Genomic DNA, 21,362 nt, shown 5'->3' with positions numbered 1-21,362 from the left:
TGTTTTGTGTCCACTGGGCCTGGGCTCCACAGCTTTGCATTTTGATTGGCCGTGACTTTCTGTAGTGGTCTGTGTCTGTTGCAAAGTGAAGTTTTATAGCACGGATTCTAACTGTTCTTAATAAAAACCCAGAGTCAGATATTAGGGATGAAAGCTGAGAGATCAGAGAAGCAGAGCAGTCAGCCACTAGAGAGAACCTTTTACCTCCACCAGACCCTCAGGCTGTCCTCAGACTGATGCATCTCCAGACTCCATCGGTCTCCACCAAATCTCAGACTGCACTGAGCTCCTGTCTCCTCCTGCCTTATATTCCTCTCTCCGTATCCCTTCCTGTCTCCACCTCCCGTGTGCTGGGATTAAAGGCATGGGATCCCAAGTGCTAGGATTAAAGGTGTGAGCCACCACTGCCTGTCTCTGTTTCTTTTGAGACTGGATTAATCTAGTGTAGCCCAGAGTGGCCTTGAACTAACAGAGATCCCTCTGCCTCTGTCCCTGAGTCGTGGGATTAAAGGTGTGTGCCACCACTCCCTGGCCTCTAGTGGCTTAACTCTGCACTCTGATCTTCAGGCAAGCTTTGTTTGGTCAAACGCAAATGAAATATCACCACAAAGTTTCCTTGATGAGGGGTGAGGACCACACTGCCTGTGGGCGTAGGACAGTTGTTTAGAATGTACTGAGAGCCACATTATGCTGGGGTTTGTTTTTGTTTTGTTTTTCTCCTGATAGAAATTCCCACAGTTTCTGATCAGTTTTACTGTGCACTAATAACTCCTGGATTTCTGTCTCTGTAGGCGTCGCCTTATCTCCCAGAGATCGTCTTTAGAGACCCTGGAAGATATTGAGGAGAATGCCCCTCTCCGGAGGTAAGTTCTCCGTGCTTCATGTGTGTAACAGCTGGCAGTTTTTAGCTCCTAATCTTCTGAACTAAATTTTGAGGATAAGTAATTGACTCCCAGGGACAAAGAGTTCTATGTGGAACCCAACCCTGAAGACGTGAAAACTAGGATGCTCCATCAATAGACTGGGGCAGGCCAAGCTGCTTGCAGACTTGGTGGTTCTTTTTCCTGTGGTTGTTGTTGATCTGAGGAGCTGAGGATGGCACCCAAGGCCTCCTCTTGCCATCTGTGGTGGCTCTTGAGTCTCAGCCCCAGCTGCCCTTTCATCTTAAAAGTGGCTCTTTATGGAAACAGAGCCATATTAGCCCTGGCATTACACAGTACTTAAGATCTTAGGCTTCTCTCTCAGCAGGAGAAGCAACCAGATCTCCTCAGGAGGTGATAGTGACATCACTCCTTAGCTAGTTGCTGGGGCAACCTGGTGAAGATAGTTGCAAGTACTCCCTTGGGTTTGGCAGCATTCCATTCCATTTTTCCTTCCAGATTAGAAAACGTGCTAGCATAGCAAAGCACATTTTTGGGATGACAGCAATTGCTTGTGACGGCAGGTTCCCTCCCCTCGTCCTGCCCTCTCCTTTGGCCCACATCGATGCACAGCTCTGTTCAGGCTTTCCTTGTGAAGGAGAAAACACTTGCATGTTGTGTCTTCTTGCCTTCTCCCTGCAGCTCCAAGCTGGCAAGGGAAAAGTGTCTGGCTCCATCCTTTGAAATAGCCAAGGCCAAGGAGACAGGTGTGGACTGACTTCAGCCCTTCCTGAGCCTGCATCTGGGTTCCATCTGCTTGGCTACACTCTAGGATGTAGCTTCTCCCTGGAGCCTGGGCCGTGCCACGGTGGAGGGCAGAGCGATGTCCTGAGAGGGCTCCTCACCAATCTGGGGAGCAGAGGAACAAACCCAGATATCAGGTGACTGTGAATGTGGTCACTGACATCATCCTGAAGGCCAGGGTCTGGTAGGCTGGTCTCTACTTTTGAAGTCTCTGGAAATATACCAGACTCCCAGAAGCCCCAAAGGACATGTTCTGTGAGGCGGACAGGAAGAAGCCACTTCCCTGAAGGCACCACACACCAGCTCCATTGAAACGCAAGGCTGGGAACTGGCTTTGGTCCAAGTAATTGGTGAGCAGGGAGGAGGAAAGGCAACGCTCCCAGGTGGCAGCACGTGACTGGCCTCAGAGCGGCACGTCATCTCTGCCTCCACCCCGACCTCAGCAAGGAGAAAGGAGAGGGGCCTAGTGCTCTCCAAGCCAGTGTTTGGAGTTGTGTGACAATTGTTAGCAGAAGAACCCCAGCCGATCTGGGTAGAGGTAAAAATTGCCCTCACGAGGGTTCAAGATCAGGCCATTTTGTCCCCAGGAAGTTAGAGGGCTGAGATTGGCTTGGGTCCCATTAGCCCCAGACTGGAGGAAGAGTGAGAACAGCCTATCCTGCAGTAACTGACTTCTCCGGACTGTGCTTACAGAAGATTCTCCTGAATTTCAAAGGGAACTTGTGTAAATGTAAACATCTAAAAGTAACCTAAAAACAAAGGCAGTTTTTTAAGTCTTTATTTCTCTAAATGAACTTCCAAAACAAAACAATAAAAAACCCCAACTTCTCAGGGCCAGTGAAATTCTCAGTGGGCGAGGGCACTGGCCGTCAGTCCTGCTGCCTGGAGTTTGGTCCCTGGAGCCCACAAGTAGCAGAGAACAACCTATAGGATTGTTCTTGGTCTCCACACAGCGCTGCGTGGCCCACGTGTGCCCCATTAGTCAGTACCTACATACATAAATAAGCAAATAAGCGTGACCACTACAGAAAAGGCGTTCGCATTTGCTAAGATGTCCTGCTCCCAGGAAATAAGCCATGTAGAAGAAGCCACGCTAGTTGGGAGTGTAGGACTCGCTGGCAGTAGTTGAACCTCGGTTCTCCCATCCATAAAATGTGAAGGCCCAGAAAGGCTGACCTGTGAAGTCGGTTTGCCGCCTCTGACAGGAAATGTCCCAGCAGTGGCACTGAAGTGTTCTGGGGATGGTGGGAAGACACGGGTGTGAGGAAGGCTCTGAGCCCAGTCTGCTTTTAAGGTTAGTATGCAAAGCAGTTGCCTCCTTGGCACCTATTAAAGCGTAATTAAGTGTATCCTATAATCAGCGCTAACAAGGAAGAGCTAAATGTTCATTGAATTAGTTTTTAATTTAATTCTCTCCTCATTTAATTTAGCTTCACTCAAAGTGTGTGCTTTTAAATAGGTATTTACATGATAATGCAGCCAGCTTTGTGAATCATCCTCTGCCTGACCTGCTGTCACCTGTGGCCCAGTGTTCCAGTTTCCTTGGCAATTGTTGCTAATAGCGCTCTTAAAGCGTGTCTTTGATTCCCTGGTGTTTTGGTTAGATGCTTTTTAAGAAGCAGCATAGCACGCAGCTTGCTGAGTAAGGCTTAGGTTAGTGGGGTGCATGGAGCTGACACCCAGAGATAGGACTTCTATTGTTATCCTTTCTCAGTGTATCACAGTCAGTGTTTCCTGAGCACACCCAGAGCTCCAAGAATGGGAGGACTTTGAGGAGTTTGCCACCGCTTGGTGATTACTGGGGACCCCCAAACAGCACACTAGGAACGCAGCCTTGATTGGCCTCCTGTGGCCGTGGCAGTCGCCAGCGTCTGCCCGCTTTCCTAGACTTGGGTGTTGGAGCCACCTCTGTTGTCGCTGCGGCCACCTACTCATCCAGCTGTGGCCCTTCTTGCTGCCTCCAGTCTCCACGGCAGCCCAAGGAATGAGGGTTCCTCTCTGCAGCCCCCGGGTTGTTCCCCTTCATTCTGTCGTCAGGGCCCAGTAGGATCCAGAGCTTGTCAGGTGACAGACTTGGTGAGCTCACCATCCTGCTTCGGGTCAGACTGGCTGGTGCAGAAAGCTCTGGTTTGGGGTTGGGGCAGAGTGAAGAACAGGACAGTCTTAAACTTACGGCCCTACCCAGAATCCCCTGGAGGCACAGCTTCTTTTATGAGTAAACCTCAACCGTTCTTTCCCCCTCGGCCACCCCTTCTGTGTAAGACAGTGGGAACCTCAAGGGGCTGGTAAACCTGGAGTCAGCATGGGAGCAGTTTGGGGTTCTGGGTCTGTTTCATTCTGTGTTCCCTTGAGCCCCTTCTTAAAGGTGGAGGCCCCCTCTGGTTCTGCCTTTACTTGCTTTCTTCAGGCAGCACTCTGAAGGCTTCCAAAGAAATTCCGCTTAAAGCTCCGAATTCCAAGCCTTTAATAAGGGTTGCTGTCTTGAGAATATGGAGGCCCATCCCCCTCCTCCCACCCACCTCACAGCTTATTAATAATGTAACACTTGAGATTTGTATATGACTGTGTGTGCATGCACGTGTGTAAGTGCCTTCATGCCAATGGTTACTTGGCCGTTTATGAAACACACACACATGTGTGCATATACATTTAGTTCTCACAGTGTTAATGGCGTTGGGGACTGGAAGAGTTGCTAACAGAGTTGTTAGTTGCGAACCCTGAGTGGTCGTGATCAAGGGTACAGTAACTTCAGGGTTGGAGGCTGGGAGGACCATGGTCTGCTGAAGCTTCAGCCCACTGGAATGAACAGTGACAGGAAGTGGGGCTTCCCTCTGGACACACAGCCCACGGGAGGGTGTTTCCTAGTAAACCCACCAGAGGACACTGTCTGGCTGTAATGCCTTTGTTTGGGCCTGCATTGATTTGCATTATTGTGAGGTTATATTTTAGGGTGGTTTTGTTTTGTTTTTTAAATATATTGTGATCTGGACTCTAAGAAAGGGCTTCCAGAAAGGCTGGCCTCTGCTGGAGGGGTTAGTCAGGGTAAATGGGGGTGGACCAGGCCCACCCCCATCTTGGAGATTGCCCTGCAGGAGAGTAAAGACTGGAGTTGCCCTGTAGCCTAGTGTAGTGATGAGCTGTGGGCTATGTTCCTGCCTCCCAGCTCCCGGCTGCCTGGCTAGCTTATGCCCCGAAATAACAACACACAAACTGTATTTTTTTAAACACTGCCTGGCCCATTAGTTCCAGCCTCTTATTGTCTAATTCTCACATCTTGCTTAACCCACTTCTAATAATCTGTGTAGCACCACAAGTGGTGTCTTACCCCCCCCCCCCCCCCCCCCCCCCCCCCCCCCCCCCCCGTGCAGTCACGTCCTCCTTTGTGGCCTTGAGACAGATCTGTCCGCACCCAGAGCTCAGTGGGGAGTGCTTTTCAAGAGCTTGTTTCTGAAAGCGTGAGGTTATAGACATCCACATCCTACAGTAGGAGCCAGTTCTTGGGCTCAGAGTCAGGAAGGATTCTCATAGAAGGGACATAATCCGCTTTGTCAAGACAAGACTGTGGGGCCCTGGGCAGCCAAGACAGGCTCTAGAGAGACAACCAGAAAGTAGGCAGGCAACACCTGACTCCAGAAAAAAGCACAAACTGGGACCACCCAGGAATGGATTAACCCGCATCCACTGGGGAAAGTACCTAACATTCCAACCATTGTAGATAGGATCACCTGATGTCCCTTAGCCCAGCACACACCCATCTGCTTTAACCAGGGCACCCAGACAAATGTCAGCCAGTCAGGGGTCCTGAACCTTAGAAATCCCTCACCCCAACCTCTGCTGTTAGAAAACCCCCACCCCAACTGAGCTGGGGCTCTCTGATCGTGCTGATGCATTAGACACACGGAGAGTCCAAGTTCGAACTTGAATAAGAGTAAAGGCTCTTTGCTTTGCATACAGAACTCGGTCTCCTGGTTGGTGCTGGGGGGCTCCGCACTCTGGGCACAATAAAGACAAAACTCCAGCCTCGTCGTGGTGGTATTTTTGGCTCTGGCAGTGGTGTCCATGTGGTTCTGTAAGTCAGCATTCCCAGTTTACAACAGTCTCCTCAGCTGTGGTCTGGCAGAGAAGCACAGTCAGCAATGCTGCCCACTTCCAGGAGGGATTTTACTTTTTAAATTTGGTCGCTTTGGTTCAATAGGTATTTGATTATTAAAATTTATTCTGAAGCAATAAAATGAAACAGAAACTACATAGGTCCCAATTCTCATTCAGATTAAGCTGTGACTTCCCAAGCAGAGTCAGGAGCTGGGGCAGCTGTCCAAGGTTTCCAGGCCAGACCCTGCTCCAGAAGAAAATGACTCAGGCTTGTTTTTGAAATGAATGTTGCATGTTATCCCTGCAGCCCCAAATCTTTTAAATTTACAAGGTTCTATTCCCTTTACCTGGGTTGATTTAGGATGACAGCAAGACTAATGTCCTTGGGACCCATTTAGGTTACATTATTGTAACTGGGGACAACAGTTAGCTAGCTTTTCAGAGAAGCACATAAAATGTTATCAGTATTAGCAAGGAAATTGTCTGTCATTGGGTTTTTAAAAGTTTCCTTGCTCTGGGCTGGCTGTATTGTTTTCCTTAGGCTACCCCACCCCCACTCCTGCCTGCCTCGAGGTGACTCAGCCTTTTGTCTGGTCTTTCCTTCCTGTCTTTGTGTGGATGGCTCAGTTGTCCACTCGGCAAGGATAGTGTTTTTTAAAATGACTTTTTTTTTTCAGATGTCGAACACTCTCAGGTTCTCCCAGACCAAAGAATTTTAAGAAGATTCATTTTATCAAGAACATGCGCCAGCACGATACCAGGAACGGCAGGTACCACAGCGGCACCAAGCTGCCAGGGCCACCAGGAGGGTGGGCAGAGGAAGGGAGAGGACCGCTTAGTGACCACAGCTAAGCAGGTCATAGCCAATGCCACGCGTCCAGACATCTCCACCTGGAGAACCCGAAGAGAGTTCTGACAGGACATGAGTATGCGTTCACAGAAAACTTTGCACAGAGAAACAGTTGCTTTTTGTTGTTGTTTTCTGTTTTGTTGGGTTTGTTTTCATTGCTGAGCAGCACTGTCTGGGCTGGTCAATAAAGGCTGCCAGATCTATGCCTGAACTTGGCCTTGGCTATGTAGGCAACTCTTTAGGAGGATGGAATCTGGACTTTGGCAGGCAGATCTTTCCTCAGCGGGTTCTGGGTCTGCTGACACTTATTGGAAAGCTTTCTCCATCCCTTCACTAAATAACAATTATGGTCAAAAAGTGTACAACCTTCATATTAAAATTCTCCAGAGAATAGCATTGCTGCTAGCATCTTTACCAGCCATTCATCCGAGACCTCTGGTGTCCACTGATGCCCCCTGACCCTAAAGGATGTCCTCTTAGCTGGCATGCTAAGAGCAGAGGGCCTGGTTCCAAGCCCACCTCATTTGATAGGATTTCTAGAAGACCACGTGGTCTTTTCAACACTCACCAGTTCTTACAAAATGAAATAGCTGAGATGTCTCAGTGATGCTCATTGAGGCTCAGCTTTCCTGTTCTTCTGCAGGTGGGAGACACAGTTATGTCTTGTGCAGTGACACTGGGTGGGAGACACAGTTACGTCTTGTGCAGTGACACTGGGTGGGAGACACAGTTACGTCTTGTGCAGTGACACTGGGTAGGAGACACAGTTATGTCTTGTACAGGGACACAGGGGAGTAGGTTTTTAAAGGCCTTCTTTCTCAAGGTTTATACCTCTATTTTTTTTTTTTTTTTGGTTTTTCGAGACGGTTTCCTTGTAGTTTTTAGAGCCTGTTCTGGAACTAGCTCTTGTAGACCAGGCTGGCCCCGAACTCAGAGATCCGCCTGCCTCTACCTCCCGAGTGCTGGGATTAAAGGCGTGCGCCACCACCGCCCGGCTATACCTCTATTTTTTGAGGCACATCAGAATATAACTTTATAACGGTTGTGATGGTGTCAAAACCGCACCATCAAGGTCCCCTCATACTTTCCAGACTTTATGTGATCTTCCCGTTATGGTTCTCCAGCCAGTGCTTGCATTGTGCGATTTTTTTGAATTTTTGTTTTGACTCTGATGCTCGCTGTCTCTCTCAGATCATTGTGCCACGTTCATTCACTCACCATTTCTGTTTGCTTTTGAGGCTGTTTTTATGCCATTTTAAGTCTTTATTTAAATCTTTGGGGTTTTTCCCCAGTATCTCTTTAACTGTAACATAAACACAGAAAGGCTGTAATTCCCAAATCAAATCAGTGACAAAGCCAGAGATGAGCCCCGCTTAAAGGATTCTGCTTTCGTCCTGACCACCCAGGCACACCACGAGAGGGTTCCCAGAGATGAGCCCAGTTTACAGGATTCTGCGTTCAGTCCTGACCACCTAGGCACACCACCAGAGGGTCCCCAGGCATGGGCAGGCAGTGAGAGGATGTAGCTGATGAAGGATCAATAGAATGGGATTTGAAGTTACAGTGTGGCGCTGACACCCCTTCCCCCAGGGACCATTATAACTAACAGTTACAGTCCAGAGAGGCTGTGGTCAGAACTTCTGCTAATGAGCCACAAGCCGCTGTCAAGGACACAGCCTCCCTGAAGAACTGGGACAGGTGGTAAAGGTGGAAACCAGAGCTGTGAGAACCACAGGCTGTAGGGGGCGCTCTACCTGACAGCTGTAAGAACCACAGGCTGTAGGGGGCGCTCTACCTGAGAGAGCTGGAAGAAGAACCACAGGCTGTAAGTGAGCCACTGGCGTTCACTTTACACCCTGGGATTTATAGTAAGGACGGGTTGTCCTTGTGTGAAACAAAACTAGGAAGGAAGCCAGGAAGAAAATAGGTTTCTGAGGGAAGAGAAGGGATCAGTGACTGGGGTTGAGGAAAGGGAGAATGTGGGCTGGCCCTTCAGAAAGCAGACCAGCCGCTTTGCCTGGATGCAGATCTCCTGTGGATTTGCCCAGACATTCAGGTGAGCCTCAGGCCCAGCCCCACTGGGTAGAGGGACCTCTAGTCATGTGCTTTGGGGGGTGGGTCTGTGTGGTGGCTGAAGTTCCTTGTATCCTGCCTCAGGAGTAGGGGTATGAATGCTTGGCTCCCATCTGAGCAGTATCGGTCATGGCTCTTGGCATGGTGGATTTCTGCTTACTGCTGTGCACAATTCCCCAGGCCTTCTGGTGATTTCTCTTGAACTCATAGACTAGTTTCTTAATCTAAGTGCAAACCATGGGCCCTTGGCTCATCTCCCCTGAAGATGCTAGTAGGGGCTCTCCTGACCCCAAGATGTCTGGCAGTGTGATAGAGGCCATCAATGAAGCCAGTTGGCCTCTCAGAAAACAAACAAGAATGTCAGCACAGGACTCTGGGCTAGAAATGAGTTTGACACATAATTTTTAGAGAGAAATGAGAAAAAGGTACTCCCAAACTGAGAACTATATAATGGGATACAGTATTATAGCATTGGAAAGCAAACACACACACACACACACACACACACACACACACACAAGGAATATAAAACCTGAGTTGGCCTCTTAGTCGGCAGCATCAGAGTGTCTGCTGAAGAATAATCCCTGGCATTGAGGTGCACTATTCCCTACTGAGAAACAGCGTCCCTGTGACGTAGATAAACCTGTGAGATAGGTAACCGGCAGGCAAGGGAACTGGAATGGGACCTGCTGTTCTAGGCCCCGCATGGGAGGCAGGCTGATGCTCCAGCCCTGGGGGAAGCAGGTTGTTGTGAAAATAATAGGAAAGCAACGTGGTCCCAGCTAAGACGTGGAGTCCTATAGCAAGGATTACATCGCCAAAGAGTTGAGAAAGTAGCCACCATCGTGAGATGCCAGTGAGCAACGCTCACTAGCACCAGGTGGCTCAGTAGCACGGGTGCCAGTCTGGAAGCCCTTGATACACTTTGTTTTATCAACTAAAAACTCAACAGGTGGTCTGCCACACATCGTCAATCCCACTACCCAGGAGGCAGAAGCAGGTGGATCTCTTTGAGTCCCAGGCCAGTCAGGACAACATAGTAAAACCTTGTCTCAAAACTCAGGAACCTCAGTAGGCTGTCCAAGTGTAATGCACGCCTGTGATCTCAGCGTTTGGGAGGGGAGTCCCTGTCACAAAAACAAAGGCGGGGATGTAGCCTGTTGGAGATCTGTGCTACCCAGCAGGTAGAAGGCCCTGAGTTTGATGCCAGCACTGAAAAATATAACTCAGTATTTGTTGGACACGAGTAGGTGCCTTTGGAATGAGCTGTAGTTTTCAGGGCCAGCATTCAAGGAATGGAAAGAACCATAAATACAAATAATCAGGGCTTGAGCTACAGCTTGGTGCTAGAGAACCTACCTAACATGTGTGAGACCCAGGCTTCATCTCCAATTAACACAACACGGAGAAGTAATCCTTGGATTTTTATAAGGAAGACTCCCTTGTTTGTACTTAAACAGAGTAATGTCTCACCACTAAAGTGTCCTCCCCACCCACCCTACACCCGTGGGCACAGACAGCTGTCACAATAGCGTCTCACCACTAAGGTGCCCCCTACACCTATGAGCACAGACAGCTGTCACAATAATATCTCACCACTAAGGTGTCCCCCCACACACCTGTGGGCAGAGACAGCTGTCACAATAGCGTCTCACCACTAAGGTGCCCCACACACACCTGTGAGCACAGACAGCTGTCACAATAGCGTCTCACCACTAAGGTGTCTCCCACACACACCTGTGGGCACAGACAACTGTCACAATAGCGTCTCACCACTAAGGTGTCTCCCTCTTTGTCCCACACCTGTTGAGCATGGAACAGCTGCATCTCAAGGAGACTCTGAAGTTACTAATGAGAGCTCACCTTCAAGTTGGAGGTGAGGCCTTTAAAATCAAAGTCCTTCAAGGCGGAAGAGGGACTCTATGATGGGATGTGACATTTTCTTGCCTTGATTGGCGTTGAAGGCAGAAACAGGGCTAAAGACAAGGAATGCAAGTGGCCACAAGCAGCTAAATGGACCATTGAACCAGTTCTTCTCGTGACCAGCCTGGTGCTGGTGCCCGCAGGCCCATATAGCGGCTGGCACTAGAATTAGAAGGTAAAAGGTTTGTTGCTCTAAGCCAGTACGTTATGGACCCTGGTAGCCAACAGAGCAAATACTGAAAAGAGGAAGGCGGAGCTGCAGCCCAGTTGTGTGACTGCACACCCTTTCATCATGTGAGAGCGGGCTGTCCATCCACTGCAGCGCAGGTGGGACTGTGAAGCGGTCTGGTTGCCATGGGAAACGCTCAGTCAGCAGAGCATCAAGTGGTTGTAACAGACAAGGCACACGCTTACAGGAATGGAAAAGAAGGGTCCAGACCGGCGTCTGTGCACCAGGGCAGCGGTCTTCATGGTAACCAAGGCCTGGAGAAGAGTAGAGATCGAGCATGGTTGCACGCAGAGGGGCGCTCTCCAGCCATGCGAAGGGCCGAATGGCACCCAGTGCAGCTAATCTGGACTTTACGAAAAGCTGTGGCACGGGTGGATTAAACTAGATACAGAGGCCAGATGTTGTAGAACCACATTTCTACGAAATGTGCAGTGAATTCAGAGAGGCGGAAAATAGGTGAGGTTAACAGGTCACAAGGAGAGGGCGCAGAGCTTGGGGTGACTTGTGCACATACTGTGACTAGACGCTGTCACCCCAAGTTGTACTGACACATTGTCTAATGGCATGTTTTACATTTTATTATATTTTGCTAAGATAAAATAACCAAACACTGACAATAGGGACAAGACTTTAAAAACCATTTCAGAGGAAGAGAAGAATAATGTACTTGTTAGGGTTAAAGGTCAGCCGCTGGCTCAGCCTCCTCAAGGAGAACTGGAGAGCACAGAAATGAAGCAGTGTGCCAGCCACACAGTAGGTACCCACACACACGGACAAACTGAGTACCGAGGCCGTGGGAGCGGAGCTGCAGCTTCAGGACCAGAACCTGGGGGTGGAAGGAATTAACAATATGAAATGGTCTTCGGTACACCATGAAGAATTTTTAAAGTTCTTAGCCTAACGCCAAGCAAGCGTTACCTTAAGAAAGTCTAAAGGAGTCTGTGATGGTGGCAGAGGGTAAACTTTAATTATCAGCCCAACAGGCCTCTGGCTGTGTGCTGGCAGAGACAAGGACCAGATGGTGTGTGTTTTAGAGAGAGTGGAGGTTCCTAGCCATCCACATAAGTACACTGAGAAGTCTTGTTAAATTAGCTTCATTTCCTCATTGATGGAATAACTAGGTTAGTAAATTAGGAGAGTGCTATAGACATTGCATTTCTTGATTTCAGCAAAACATGAGGCTGTTCTTCATTACAGCAAATCCCAGTGGGTGGGACGGAGGGGCAGCTGTGCACTGGCACTGTGTGTGCGCACTGACCCTGTGTGTGTGTACACTGGCCCTGTGCGTGCGCACTGGCCCTGTATGTGTGCACTGGCCCTGTATGTGCGCACTGGCACTGTGCATGCGCACTGGCACTGTGCGTGTGCACTGGCACTGTGCGTGTGCACTGACACTGTGTGCACTGGCACTGTGTGTGTGTGTACTGGCCCTGTGTGTGCACACTGGCACTGTGCATGCGCACTGGCACTGTGCGTGGGCACTGGCACTGTGTGTGTGTGCATTGGCCCTGTGCGTGGGCACTGGCCCTGTGCGTGGGCACTGGCACTGTGCGTGGGCACTGGCACTGTGCGTGGGCACTGGCACTGTGTGTGGGCACTGGCCCTGTGTGTGCGCACTGGCACTGTGCGTGGGCACTGGCACTGTGTGTGTGTGGGCACTGGCACTGTGTGTGTGTGCACTGGCTCTGTGCGTGTGCACTGGCTCTGTGCGTGTGCACTGGCACTGTGCGTGTGCACTGGCCTGTTTGCTAGCTGGTTGACCACCCTCCACCATAGGGCCTAGAGTAGACGGGCACGGGGTAAGCATGAGCTCTGCTGTGTGGAACAGAGATGGGAGACTAAGCTATGACTCTCGTGACCAGCCCACAAAGGACCAGAGTGGAGAATGTCTGGTACAGACAGGAACCGAGGTGCAATTGCTTCATCAGCTAGAAGTACTGGGCCTAGTTCAGCGAGATCAAGTTTATCAAGAATAGATGCGTATTAGCTGTGGTATAGACGAGGCGCCATGTCAAAGGCTGTCGGTGTTAAGATGGACAGGATGCTGACTTAACCACAGTACAGCCTATGTTCGCCTGCCCTGATACATGTATGGCTTTTGTACCCGGTTAGAGTTAGTCCCAACAGTCACATTGTGGCTGATGTGAGTGTCATGTCTTACTTAGGATGTTAGCTTGTAACAGGGTGGCCCATGGTAGTCAGCCCCGTGCACCCGGACACCAGGTGCCCTTGTGGGAGTCAGACTTTGTCTCCTTTCTCATAGTCCATTCTAGATGCTGTTTCTTTTGCTCACACCTCTCATACATGTTTACTTGAGCCAGTTTTTCCTAAATCCTTGACCATTGACTAATCCCTTTTTAAGTATGGGAGCAAGCGTGCTTGTATAATAAGTATGAGAACCTGAGTCAGAGCCCCAGGACCCATGTCAAATTCATGTATGATTGCTCCTAGCTATATTCCCAGCATTGGGGTGCAGAGGCAGGGGCATCCAGAGACTTCAGAGATGGCCAACCTAGTCAAAACAGTGGCCTCTGGCTCCGCGAGGTACCCTGTCTCAAGGAGATAAAGCCAAGAGTGCTAATGACATGTGATATCCTCCGTTCCTAGCACATGCCCTCCATGTTCATATGCATGTACCACACACAAACACACACTTAAAAATGAGGAGTCAGTGGAGCTCGTTCCCGCCCTCCACCATCACGTGCTATAGTGTGCAGCTTTCCCCTCCCACTGCCCCCTTCAATACAGGGAATATGTTTTGCTGTCAGGTGATTGTATTGAAATTTCACCTCCCTTTTTCTAGTTAGCAGTTTACTGACTGCATGGGATGCAGTGGTGCATGTGTGCAGTTCATCCAATGCAATTCAATGCATCCTGCATCTAGGAGTCAGAGCCTATCTGGAGAGAGGCGGGCGGTAAATGGTTTAATACATACCAGGAGATACAGCAGGGTGGTGAGTGAGAGACATCGGAGGAAGCCTTGCAGCAGTGGTGTGAAGGAGGTAAGGGCCCTATGGCAGTCAGTAGGAGGAGCATCTAGTAAGTGGAGACAGAACATGTAGGGTGTATTTGAGAAACTGCAGGAAAACCAGCAAGGTGGGACAGAGTGAGAACAGAGACAAAAAGAGGAGCTGAGCCCTGAGAACTGGGAATTGCCCACTTAGAGAGCTGGCCGTGCAGGAACCTTCATGAATGGAGGCAAGAGGATATGGTCTGGCTTGGCTTTGTCAAGGCAACCAGAAGCCAAGGACAAATAGTAGGGGTCACTTAGAGTGACTTTTGTCAAAAACTAAAGAGTGGTGTAAATGGTCTCCTTAAAGTGAACCCATCTCGATATGAAGTTTTAAAACAACTTGAAATTGTAAAAAGCCATCTGCAGACATGTGTGCCAGCCCTTTGTCGAGATGGCCCTTTGTGGAGGAAGAAGGGTGGCCAGCTGCCCCATGCTGTAATACCTGGATGCCCTGGGTCGGGGTGGTTGCCAGAGGAACTGTCAGCTCCTGCTAGTTTCATCTTCACCGAATGTCCTACTGTGAACCGAAGGGTGAAGGTTAAACAAGAGTCTCTGTCAGGTATAGATGCACTGGGACAGTAACAGGCCCTTACAGCCTCACAGGAGCAAGGATCTGCTGCCTCCTTGAAAGTTCATTGCTGGGAAACTGGACCTGAGCCCGCAGAGTGACAGGCTCCCACGCTGAACACATGGCTATCATGACTTCTCACCTGTACAGTCTATTAGGAAAGATAGACCTCGCCTCTTGGTGCTTGCAGCCCTCGAGTCCCATAAGCACCTGTGTGGAGCCCTAAGCTGGCTGGCTTTGAGTGCCTCCCTGCTGCCTGGTGTAGCTGCCACGGTGCCCTGAAAGTGTCATTTCCTGATGGGACTGCTTTGAGAATCATTTCCTTGTGAAAGATCAAGAAACACTCTCTGCCACTGTGTCCTGTGAGAGGAACTTTCAAAGTGTTTAAAAGAACCCCTTTTTTTAAAGCAGCTTTTTAGAATAAGGGGACAGGAGAACAGGAGCTGAAATGACACTGTGGCTTTTTCCTTTGTGGACCAGAAAGTTTTGGAGGGGAAGGGGCATCTCGGTCAGAAAAACATGAAGACCTGGCTTGTGATCTCTTCATCTTAACCCCAAGACTAACACAGTTTGGGAAAATGAGTTCGAGGAAAGCGGCACTTTTCAAAATCTACAAGCAACCTGACAGCCTCCAAAGAAGATGGCATCGCCCCTCGACGGAGCAAATCCATCTACTGTGTAGACGGTGTGTGTCTTCCCAGAGTTCTGTCCTCATGAATAGACTAGATCTCACTGTCACCGCCATGTGCGGAGGCAATGGGTGACACCTCCATCCCTGTCCGTGCTCACCGCTCATCTTCAGCAGCCCCTGCCTGCCTTGTTCCCTGTAACTGCCTCCAGTGCTGATGCATGGTAGGAGGAAGAAGGCTGCCCCTAGCTGGCACTCAGCACCTAACACATGCACTGACCTTACAATTTTTTTTTTTAGAAAGTATGCTTTAAAAAAAAAAAAAAAAAAGCATGGCGGTCATCTGACTGTGATGGGGATACACGTAGTCCTGTCATTCAAGTGACTGAGGTGTGAGGATCGTAAGGTCCAGGCCAGCCTGTCTTTAAAAGTCCCGGAACAGTACAGACTGCTGGCGCAGACATGCATGCCTCTACTCCCAGTGACTTGCCAGGGTGACGTAGGAGGGTTATTTGAGGACAGCTTGGGCAACATAGCAGGACCCTGTCCCAAAACAAACAAAACCAGTCTATAGAAAGCATAGCCATGACACGGCTTCCCTGTGGTGTGTGAGTGTGTAAGTGTGAGTGTGTATGTCTGCCTGTCTTTGCTGCCTGTAGGTCCTTATTGCTGTTTTCAGCTAGAAATTTATAAGAAGCAAGAATCCAGTCACAGGGGACAGCCAGCTTTAGGTGGGAACCAGTTCCATTTGAACCAAATCTTTCTTGGGTGTATCAGGTCATTGTATTATTGTGGAGACCACCTGTGCAGCCCAGACCAGTCGGTCTGGACCTTATGATTGTCCCACAGAGTGATGGGAGTCCTTAGAATATTCCTGCCTCTGCTTCCCAAGTGCCAGGATTGCAGGTGCACACTGCCATTCTTGCTGATGGTTAGTGTCCATCCTCTCCTTTGTTTCCAGGTGACTGGGGGAGGCCAGGCTTTGGTACTGGCCAGTGAGGTGATACTGCTCAGAGGAGAAACTATAATTACTTCTGGCCAGCGGCTTCAGGCCAGAGCCACCTTATGGCTCCAAGTGCTGTCCTGGAGGAGCTAGTTTTCCTAGGAGACGAACTTCTATGACATTGTGTTCAGCATCCCCAGACCCCACAGTCCTGGGCTGGTGGGTCCCCTGATTCATGTGTTGACACCCTAACCATATCCCTCAGGGTGGGAGACGGAGTCCTTGTGTGTGTAATCGGGTAAGCTGAGGTCATTGATTAGAGGGCGGAGTCCAGTGGGAGTGATGGCCTTAAGAAGAAGACCCTGCTCAGGGAGGACTTGGCCTTAGTAAGCCCTGTGTTTGGAAGCCATCCTTGTAAACGGAATTCTCTTCAAAGGGCACATGGCCCTCTCTACACCTTGATCTTGGACCTCTGGCCCCAAGACTGAGAGAGAAATCCTGATGTTTAAACCACTCAGGAGTAAATGTAGCCCAGGTGGGCCTTAAACTCACTGTGTATTCCAGGCTGGCTTTGAACTCGCAGTAATTGTGCCCTAGCCTCCAGAGTGCTGGGGTTGCAGGAGTGTGCTGTCATACCCCATTTATCTTTGTAGTCTTTATGGGACAAGTCTAATTAGAAATGGAGCCTCCATAAAACTGAGTGTTATTAGCCCGACTCGGTGTGGTGAGCCTTCCAACCCAGCGTGCAGGCCCTAAGTAAGAATGCTGCGGTCAGGTCGGGTGGCCAGAGGCAGTGCTGCTCTCCGCACTGTGGTCCTCTAAGTTCTCTTAGCTCTGTCTTGTTTATCTCCCCGGGCCGCTCCCTCCACTTTTTTTCATCTTAGGCTGATTGTCACTCGCCCACAGGTCGGTTCCTCGGGCAGCCTACCTTCATCTAGTTTGGATGTTCTTCAGCAGTCCCCTCTGCTTGCCTATCGCAGAATGTCTGTCTCTGTGTCAGGTGACCATCTGTCCTTCCACCCAACAATCAACTTCCTGGGGGCAGGGCTCTTGCCTGCATCATTCCTCAGATCCCCAAGGCATCGTCCGATGCCTGGCTGGAAGGTGTGCTTAGAAAGTGTCTGTTGAAGAGAGAGGGAGGACGGAGGACCAGCTAGCTTGTTTCTCAGAAGCCTCCTGCCTCTCCCTAGATGGCAAGATAAGCTTCACCTCCCTAGCGGTTCTAAGGACCTGGGAAGTGGTAGGATTACGTTAGGAGTGAAGGACATAGCGGTGGAGGTGCTGCAGGAATAGAGGAGCAAACCGACACCTGCCGCTGCAGGAATCACTGGGACACTTAGGTTAGATCTTCAGTGCGTCATCCCTCTTAACCCAGACCAGCTGTCTTCCAGTCCCTGGGCTCCTGAGGTCCTTGTAGCGCCACATCACTGCCCGAGTCCCAATATGCTTACCTGCTAGAATCTAGAGCCTGCCCCAGGTACCAAACACTCACAGCAGGGTTCCAGCAGCCTTTCTCAGGGCTCTTTCTTCCTGCCAACTCCTCACACAGAAACAGTATCTATCCCATTTCTGGATGAATGGGAACATATTGCTTTGTGAAGAATGTTCTTGGAAGCCCCATAGACTTCTGCTTTGCCCTTGTCCTTAGTGGGCCATCCAATAGGGAGAGGGTATGTGACATAAAGGAGGGAACTTGTCCCCCAGTGGCTAGCGAGTGTGTAAATGGGGCACAGAAGAACGTTTTTTTGTTATTGTGGCAGTGTTCATTCAACACTCATTATGCAATTACCAACTTCAGGCACAAGAGAAAGGGGTCAAGTCCTGCCCGCTTTTAATTGAGCTTTGTGAGCGGAAGAAGGAGCGGCTGTGGGAAAGGCGGTCTGAGTGGAACTGGGAAAGGACTGGGTTTTCCAGACACCATGCTGTTCTTTTGACCTCCTCTAGGCACAGAAGCACAATGTGTGCTCAGAGGATCTATGCCGGGTGGGATGGGGGCACAGATCCAGCCAGAAGGAACAGATCCAAATGGCAGCGATATTCATTTCCTGGGCTGCCTTACAAAGCACCCAGAGCGGGGTGGTTCTGTCATTTCTGGAGGCTTGGCACGCAGGACCATGTTCCCCGGAGGCTCCAGGGAGAACTTCTGTCATCATCGCGGTTGGCAGTAGTCCTAGGCACCCTCCGCCTCAGCAGCATCACCTCATCTCTGTCTCACAGTCACGTGAGGCCAGCTTCAGCGCAGCGTTTCTTCCTACCCTGGCTTTCACACAGGCTGTATCCACAGAGGGCAGGGCCGGGACTTCACAGGTCAGCGCCCAGTACCACCGTTATCACTATTTTCTCTTGCTTCCCTAAAGCGCAAAACAATCCCACACCAGTTTGGATTCAAAGGGTTATTTATTTGAGGGGAAAAACTTACAGAACACCGTCCTACACAACAGACAGCCAGGAAAGGAGTCTAGTTGCTGGAGCAAGAGAGAGCGAGCAGAGGGCTGCCACTGCTTTTTAAAGAGAAAGAGACCACGCCCCAGTGGGCTGGTATCTCAGCGGCTATTGGCTGAAGGCGAGGAAGGAGCTCCCGCAGCACTTCCCAGGCGTGGAAAGAGTGAATCTGCATTTGTTCAGATCTTGATATAGACCTGGACTGTGTTTAGACGCTGTTACATTGTAACACTGCCCCCAATGTTAGAAGTGTGATATTTCTTTAATGCCATTGAACTGCTTGTCATTATGGAATATTTCTGCTGTTATGGAATAAGGTTGAAATTTCTCAAGATCAGCAGAGTCCTCAAGGAAATGGAACAAAAAGATGGTTTTTGGCATCAAGCAACACATAAAGATCCTGGGTGATGTTATAGAAGGTCACCAACACTAAGGGTGTGAAAGCAAATTCCGTGAAAGAGGATGGCCATGGAAAGTTTGTGTAGAAGTTGGAAGATCCCTTTGACAGGTTGTACGCCCCAAGAGCGTGGGCATGACCCTCTGTGGGTAAGAAACCCAAGCCTGTCCCAGGCTGCTGGGCATGCTCGGAACCTCCTGGAGGCTTTAGAAAATGTTGTGTGTATCCAGAGTCAGCCTGACCCACAGCCCCATGGAGGCTTCTCCTTAGCTGTTTGTTCTTTTCTCTGGAGACATTTATATGGAAATGTGACCTTTGCTTTCTCATAGACCCATCTTCCTGGGATTGATTCCGCTATTGAAATCATAATAAGCTTTCGGGACATCTTGACTTCAATATAGCGTTAGATGTCCCAGATGGGGAAGGTCGTATGAGCTTTTTGTGTGCCATGTGTGACGAAGGTAGCATCTGCGGTTGGAGGTAAGGACACGGGCGTGTTCAGTTCAGAGCCCACTGGAAATGGTATGTGGTTTTCTCATGCCATTCATGACCACCAGTGTTGAACTTAATTCTCTCAGAAAGAGCAGACACCCTTGAAGGAGGCAAACAAGTTGGATTTTCTTCTAAGGTGTCTCCCTTGTGATGGATGGCTCTTGAGAGCAGAGCCAACCTGCACATTCCCATGAGCTTTTGGTTCTAGCATGCCTTAGAGTTGCCTGCATGAGGAGTCTCATTCTGGACTTGTTGTTGCCTGCCTGTTCTGGCTAAGGCCTGGAGTCCCTGCTGGAGGCCACATCCACTCCGGGAAATGTGAAAGACGTGTTCCCAGGAACCCCAGTGGCAATGCTGGTGATGTTGTCATGAGTCTCTGCCATGGCTTCTTCCTCTGGTCACTGTCCAGAGCGGAGTCCATGGGAAGGTTGAGCCGAGAAATGGCAGGAACGACTCAAAAATACAGGGCTCCTCTCTCCAGACTGGCCAAGGAGAAACCCACCCTAGTGGAATTGTTGGGAAACAGTCTGTGTTCCTGTTTGCTAAACTTGGCTCACTAATATAGTAACACAAGTTTCTGAATGAGATCCATAGTATCAACATTTCCTGCTGGGCGCCTTTGTGGGCGAGATGTTAGACAGAAGACTTGGATTGCCCTTGGCACTGATCGTCTCTCATTTTCTTCTTCTATTAAAGGTGTCCAAACAGATTTGGTGTGTGGGAAAGGGAGACACATCAGTACTAGTAACGAAGAAGGTGCCGCAGTAGTAAGACCATTGAGTTTGGTCAACGCCCTCTTTCCTCTGTGTTTCAGGGTCACTGATGTTGAGTGACTGGGGGTTTGGGGAGCCAGGGTCAAGGTGGAGCAGAGTGGAGGGTGGAGCCTCTGTGGCTCCAGCAGTTCTGATGGTGGTAGTGCGTGATCCGTCACTCACAGGGTGACCTGCAGGCAGGACTAGAGAGCTACTATGGAACACACAGGTAAAGGCAGGCTCGTTGGTGTCCAGGAAGCCCATGGGTGCCCAGCTAAGTGCCTGAAGGCAGATCTTATACAAAGTTAGGGAGATGAATTCATGGCCAGGAAGAGCTCAGGGTCCTACCTGGGGCTGCCATGCCTGCTCACCTTCAGTGAGCCCTTCACTAGTGTGTGCCCTACTGACTCCAGCATTTAGTTCCTGGCACATAATCATTTCAATCATTATTGTGTCAGTGCAAGTACATTTGCACAGACACACCATGTGGGAAGTTCTCTCTGGGATTCAGGTGTGACAGTCTTGGCCCTCACCCTGTTTACACTGGGTCTGATAGCTAATGAGCTCTGTGTGTTACATCATTTGGGCCCTGTGTTCGCTCTTTCAGCTGCCTCCAGCTTTGCCTTTCTTCCTCTTAGCAGCACTGAGATCTGGAGAGATTCTAAATGCAATTCCACCCAAGAAACCTGTCTACACTGGAAGTGAATCCTATTTAACATGCATCGGGTCTGCCAGGCAATGCCCCAAGGGTTTTTCTACTACAAATTCATTTTCTTTTTCCAGCTTCCCAATCAGATCATTACTGATTTTACGCCATTTCACGCATTTGTTCATTCATTCATTAATTCACTCACTCATGTTTTGTTTCTTCAGACAGAATCCTGTGCAGCCCATATTAGTCTCAATTTGTTGTATAGTCAAGGCTGGGCTTGAACACCGGATCCTCATGCCTCTGCCTCCCAAGTACTGAGAAAACAGGTATGTGCTTCCATGCCCAACTCAGTACCATTTTTTAGATGGGGAAATCAAGGCTCAAAAGAGAGACAAGGTGACAAGGCTGGTATCAGGAGCTGGGAGCTTTGCCTTGATCCTCTTTGTCCCCACAAATAGGAACCATTATAGGGCCAATGGAGAGCTACAGTCTTAAGTCTCCCTGGTTGGTGCTTAGCTGCTTCTCTGCTTCCAGACTGTGTCAGACACACTGGGTACACATCTGTAGAGACCCCTTGGTCTTGCCCTCTAGAAGAGGAGACAAGTGACTAGGAGCCTGTCTTCCCCAGTGTGCGCCACTCACCT

At 49.7% G+C, this 21,362-nt stretch overlaps 1 protein-coding gene across 2 annotated transcripts in view; it reads left to right on the top strand.

Moving 5' to 3' along the window:
- Cables1 (Cdk5 and Abl enzyme substrate 1) overlaps positions 1-21,362 on the top strand; it is a 100,811-nt gene that overhangs the window by 41,448 nt on the left and 38,001 nt on the right. For both annotated transcript variants that reach the window (XM_038329523.1, XM_038329522.1), the window contains exons 2-3: positions 792-863; positions 6,434-6,526. In XM_038329523.1, the coding sequence (XP_038185451.1) occupies positions 792-863; positions 6,434-6,526 (165 nt within the window). The remainder of the gene's footprint in view (positions 1-791; positions 864-6,433; positions 6,527-21,362) is intronic.

This window comes from Arvicola amphibius, chromosome 5 (assembly GCF_903992535.2).
Source record: "Arvicola amphibius chromosome 5, mArvAmp1.2, whole genome shotgun sequence".
Lineage (NCBI taxonomy): Eukaryota > Metazoa > Chordata > Mammalia > Rodentia > Cricetidae > Arvicola > Arvicola amphibius.
Note: the sequence above shows the minus strand (reverse complement) of the source record. Positions and strands in the feature narration are given on the sequence as shown.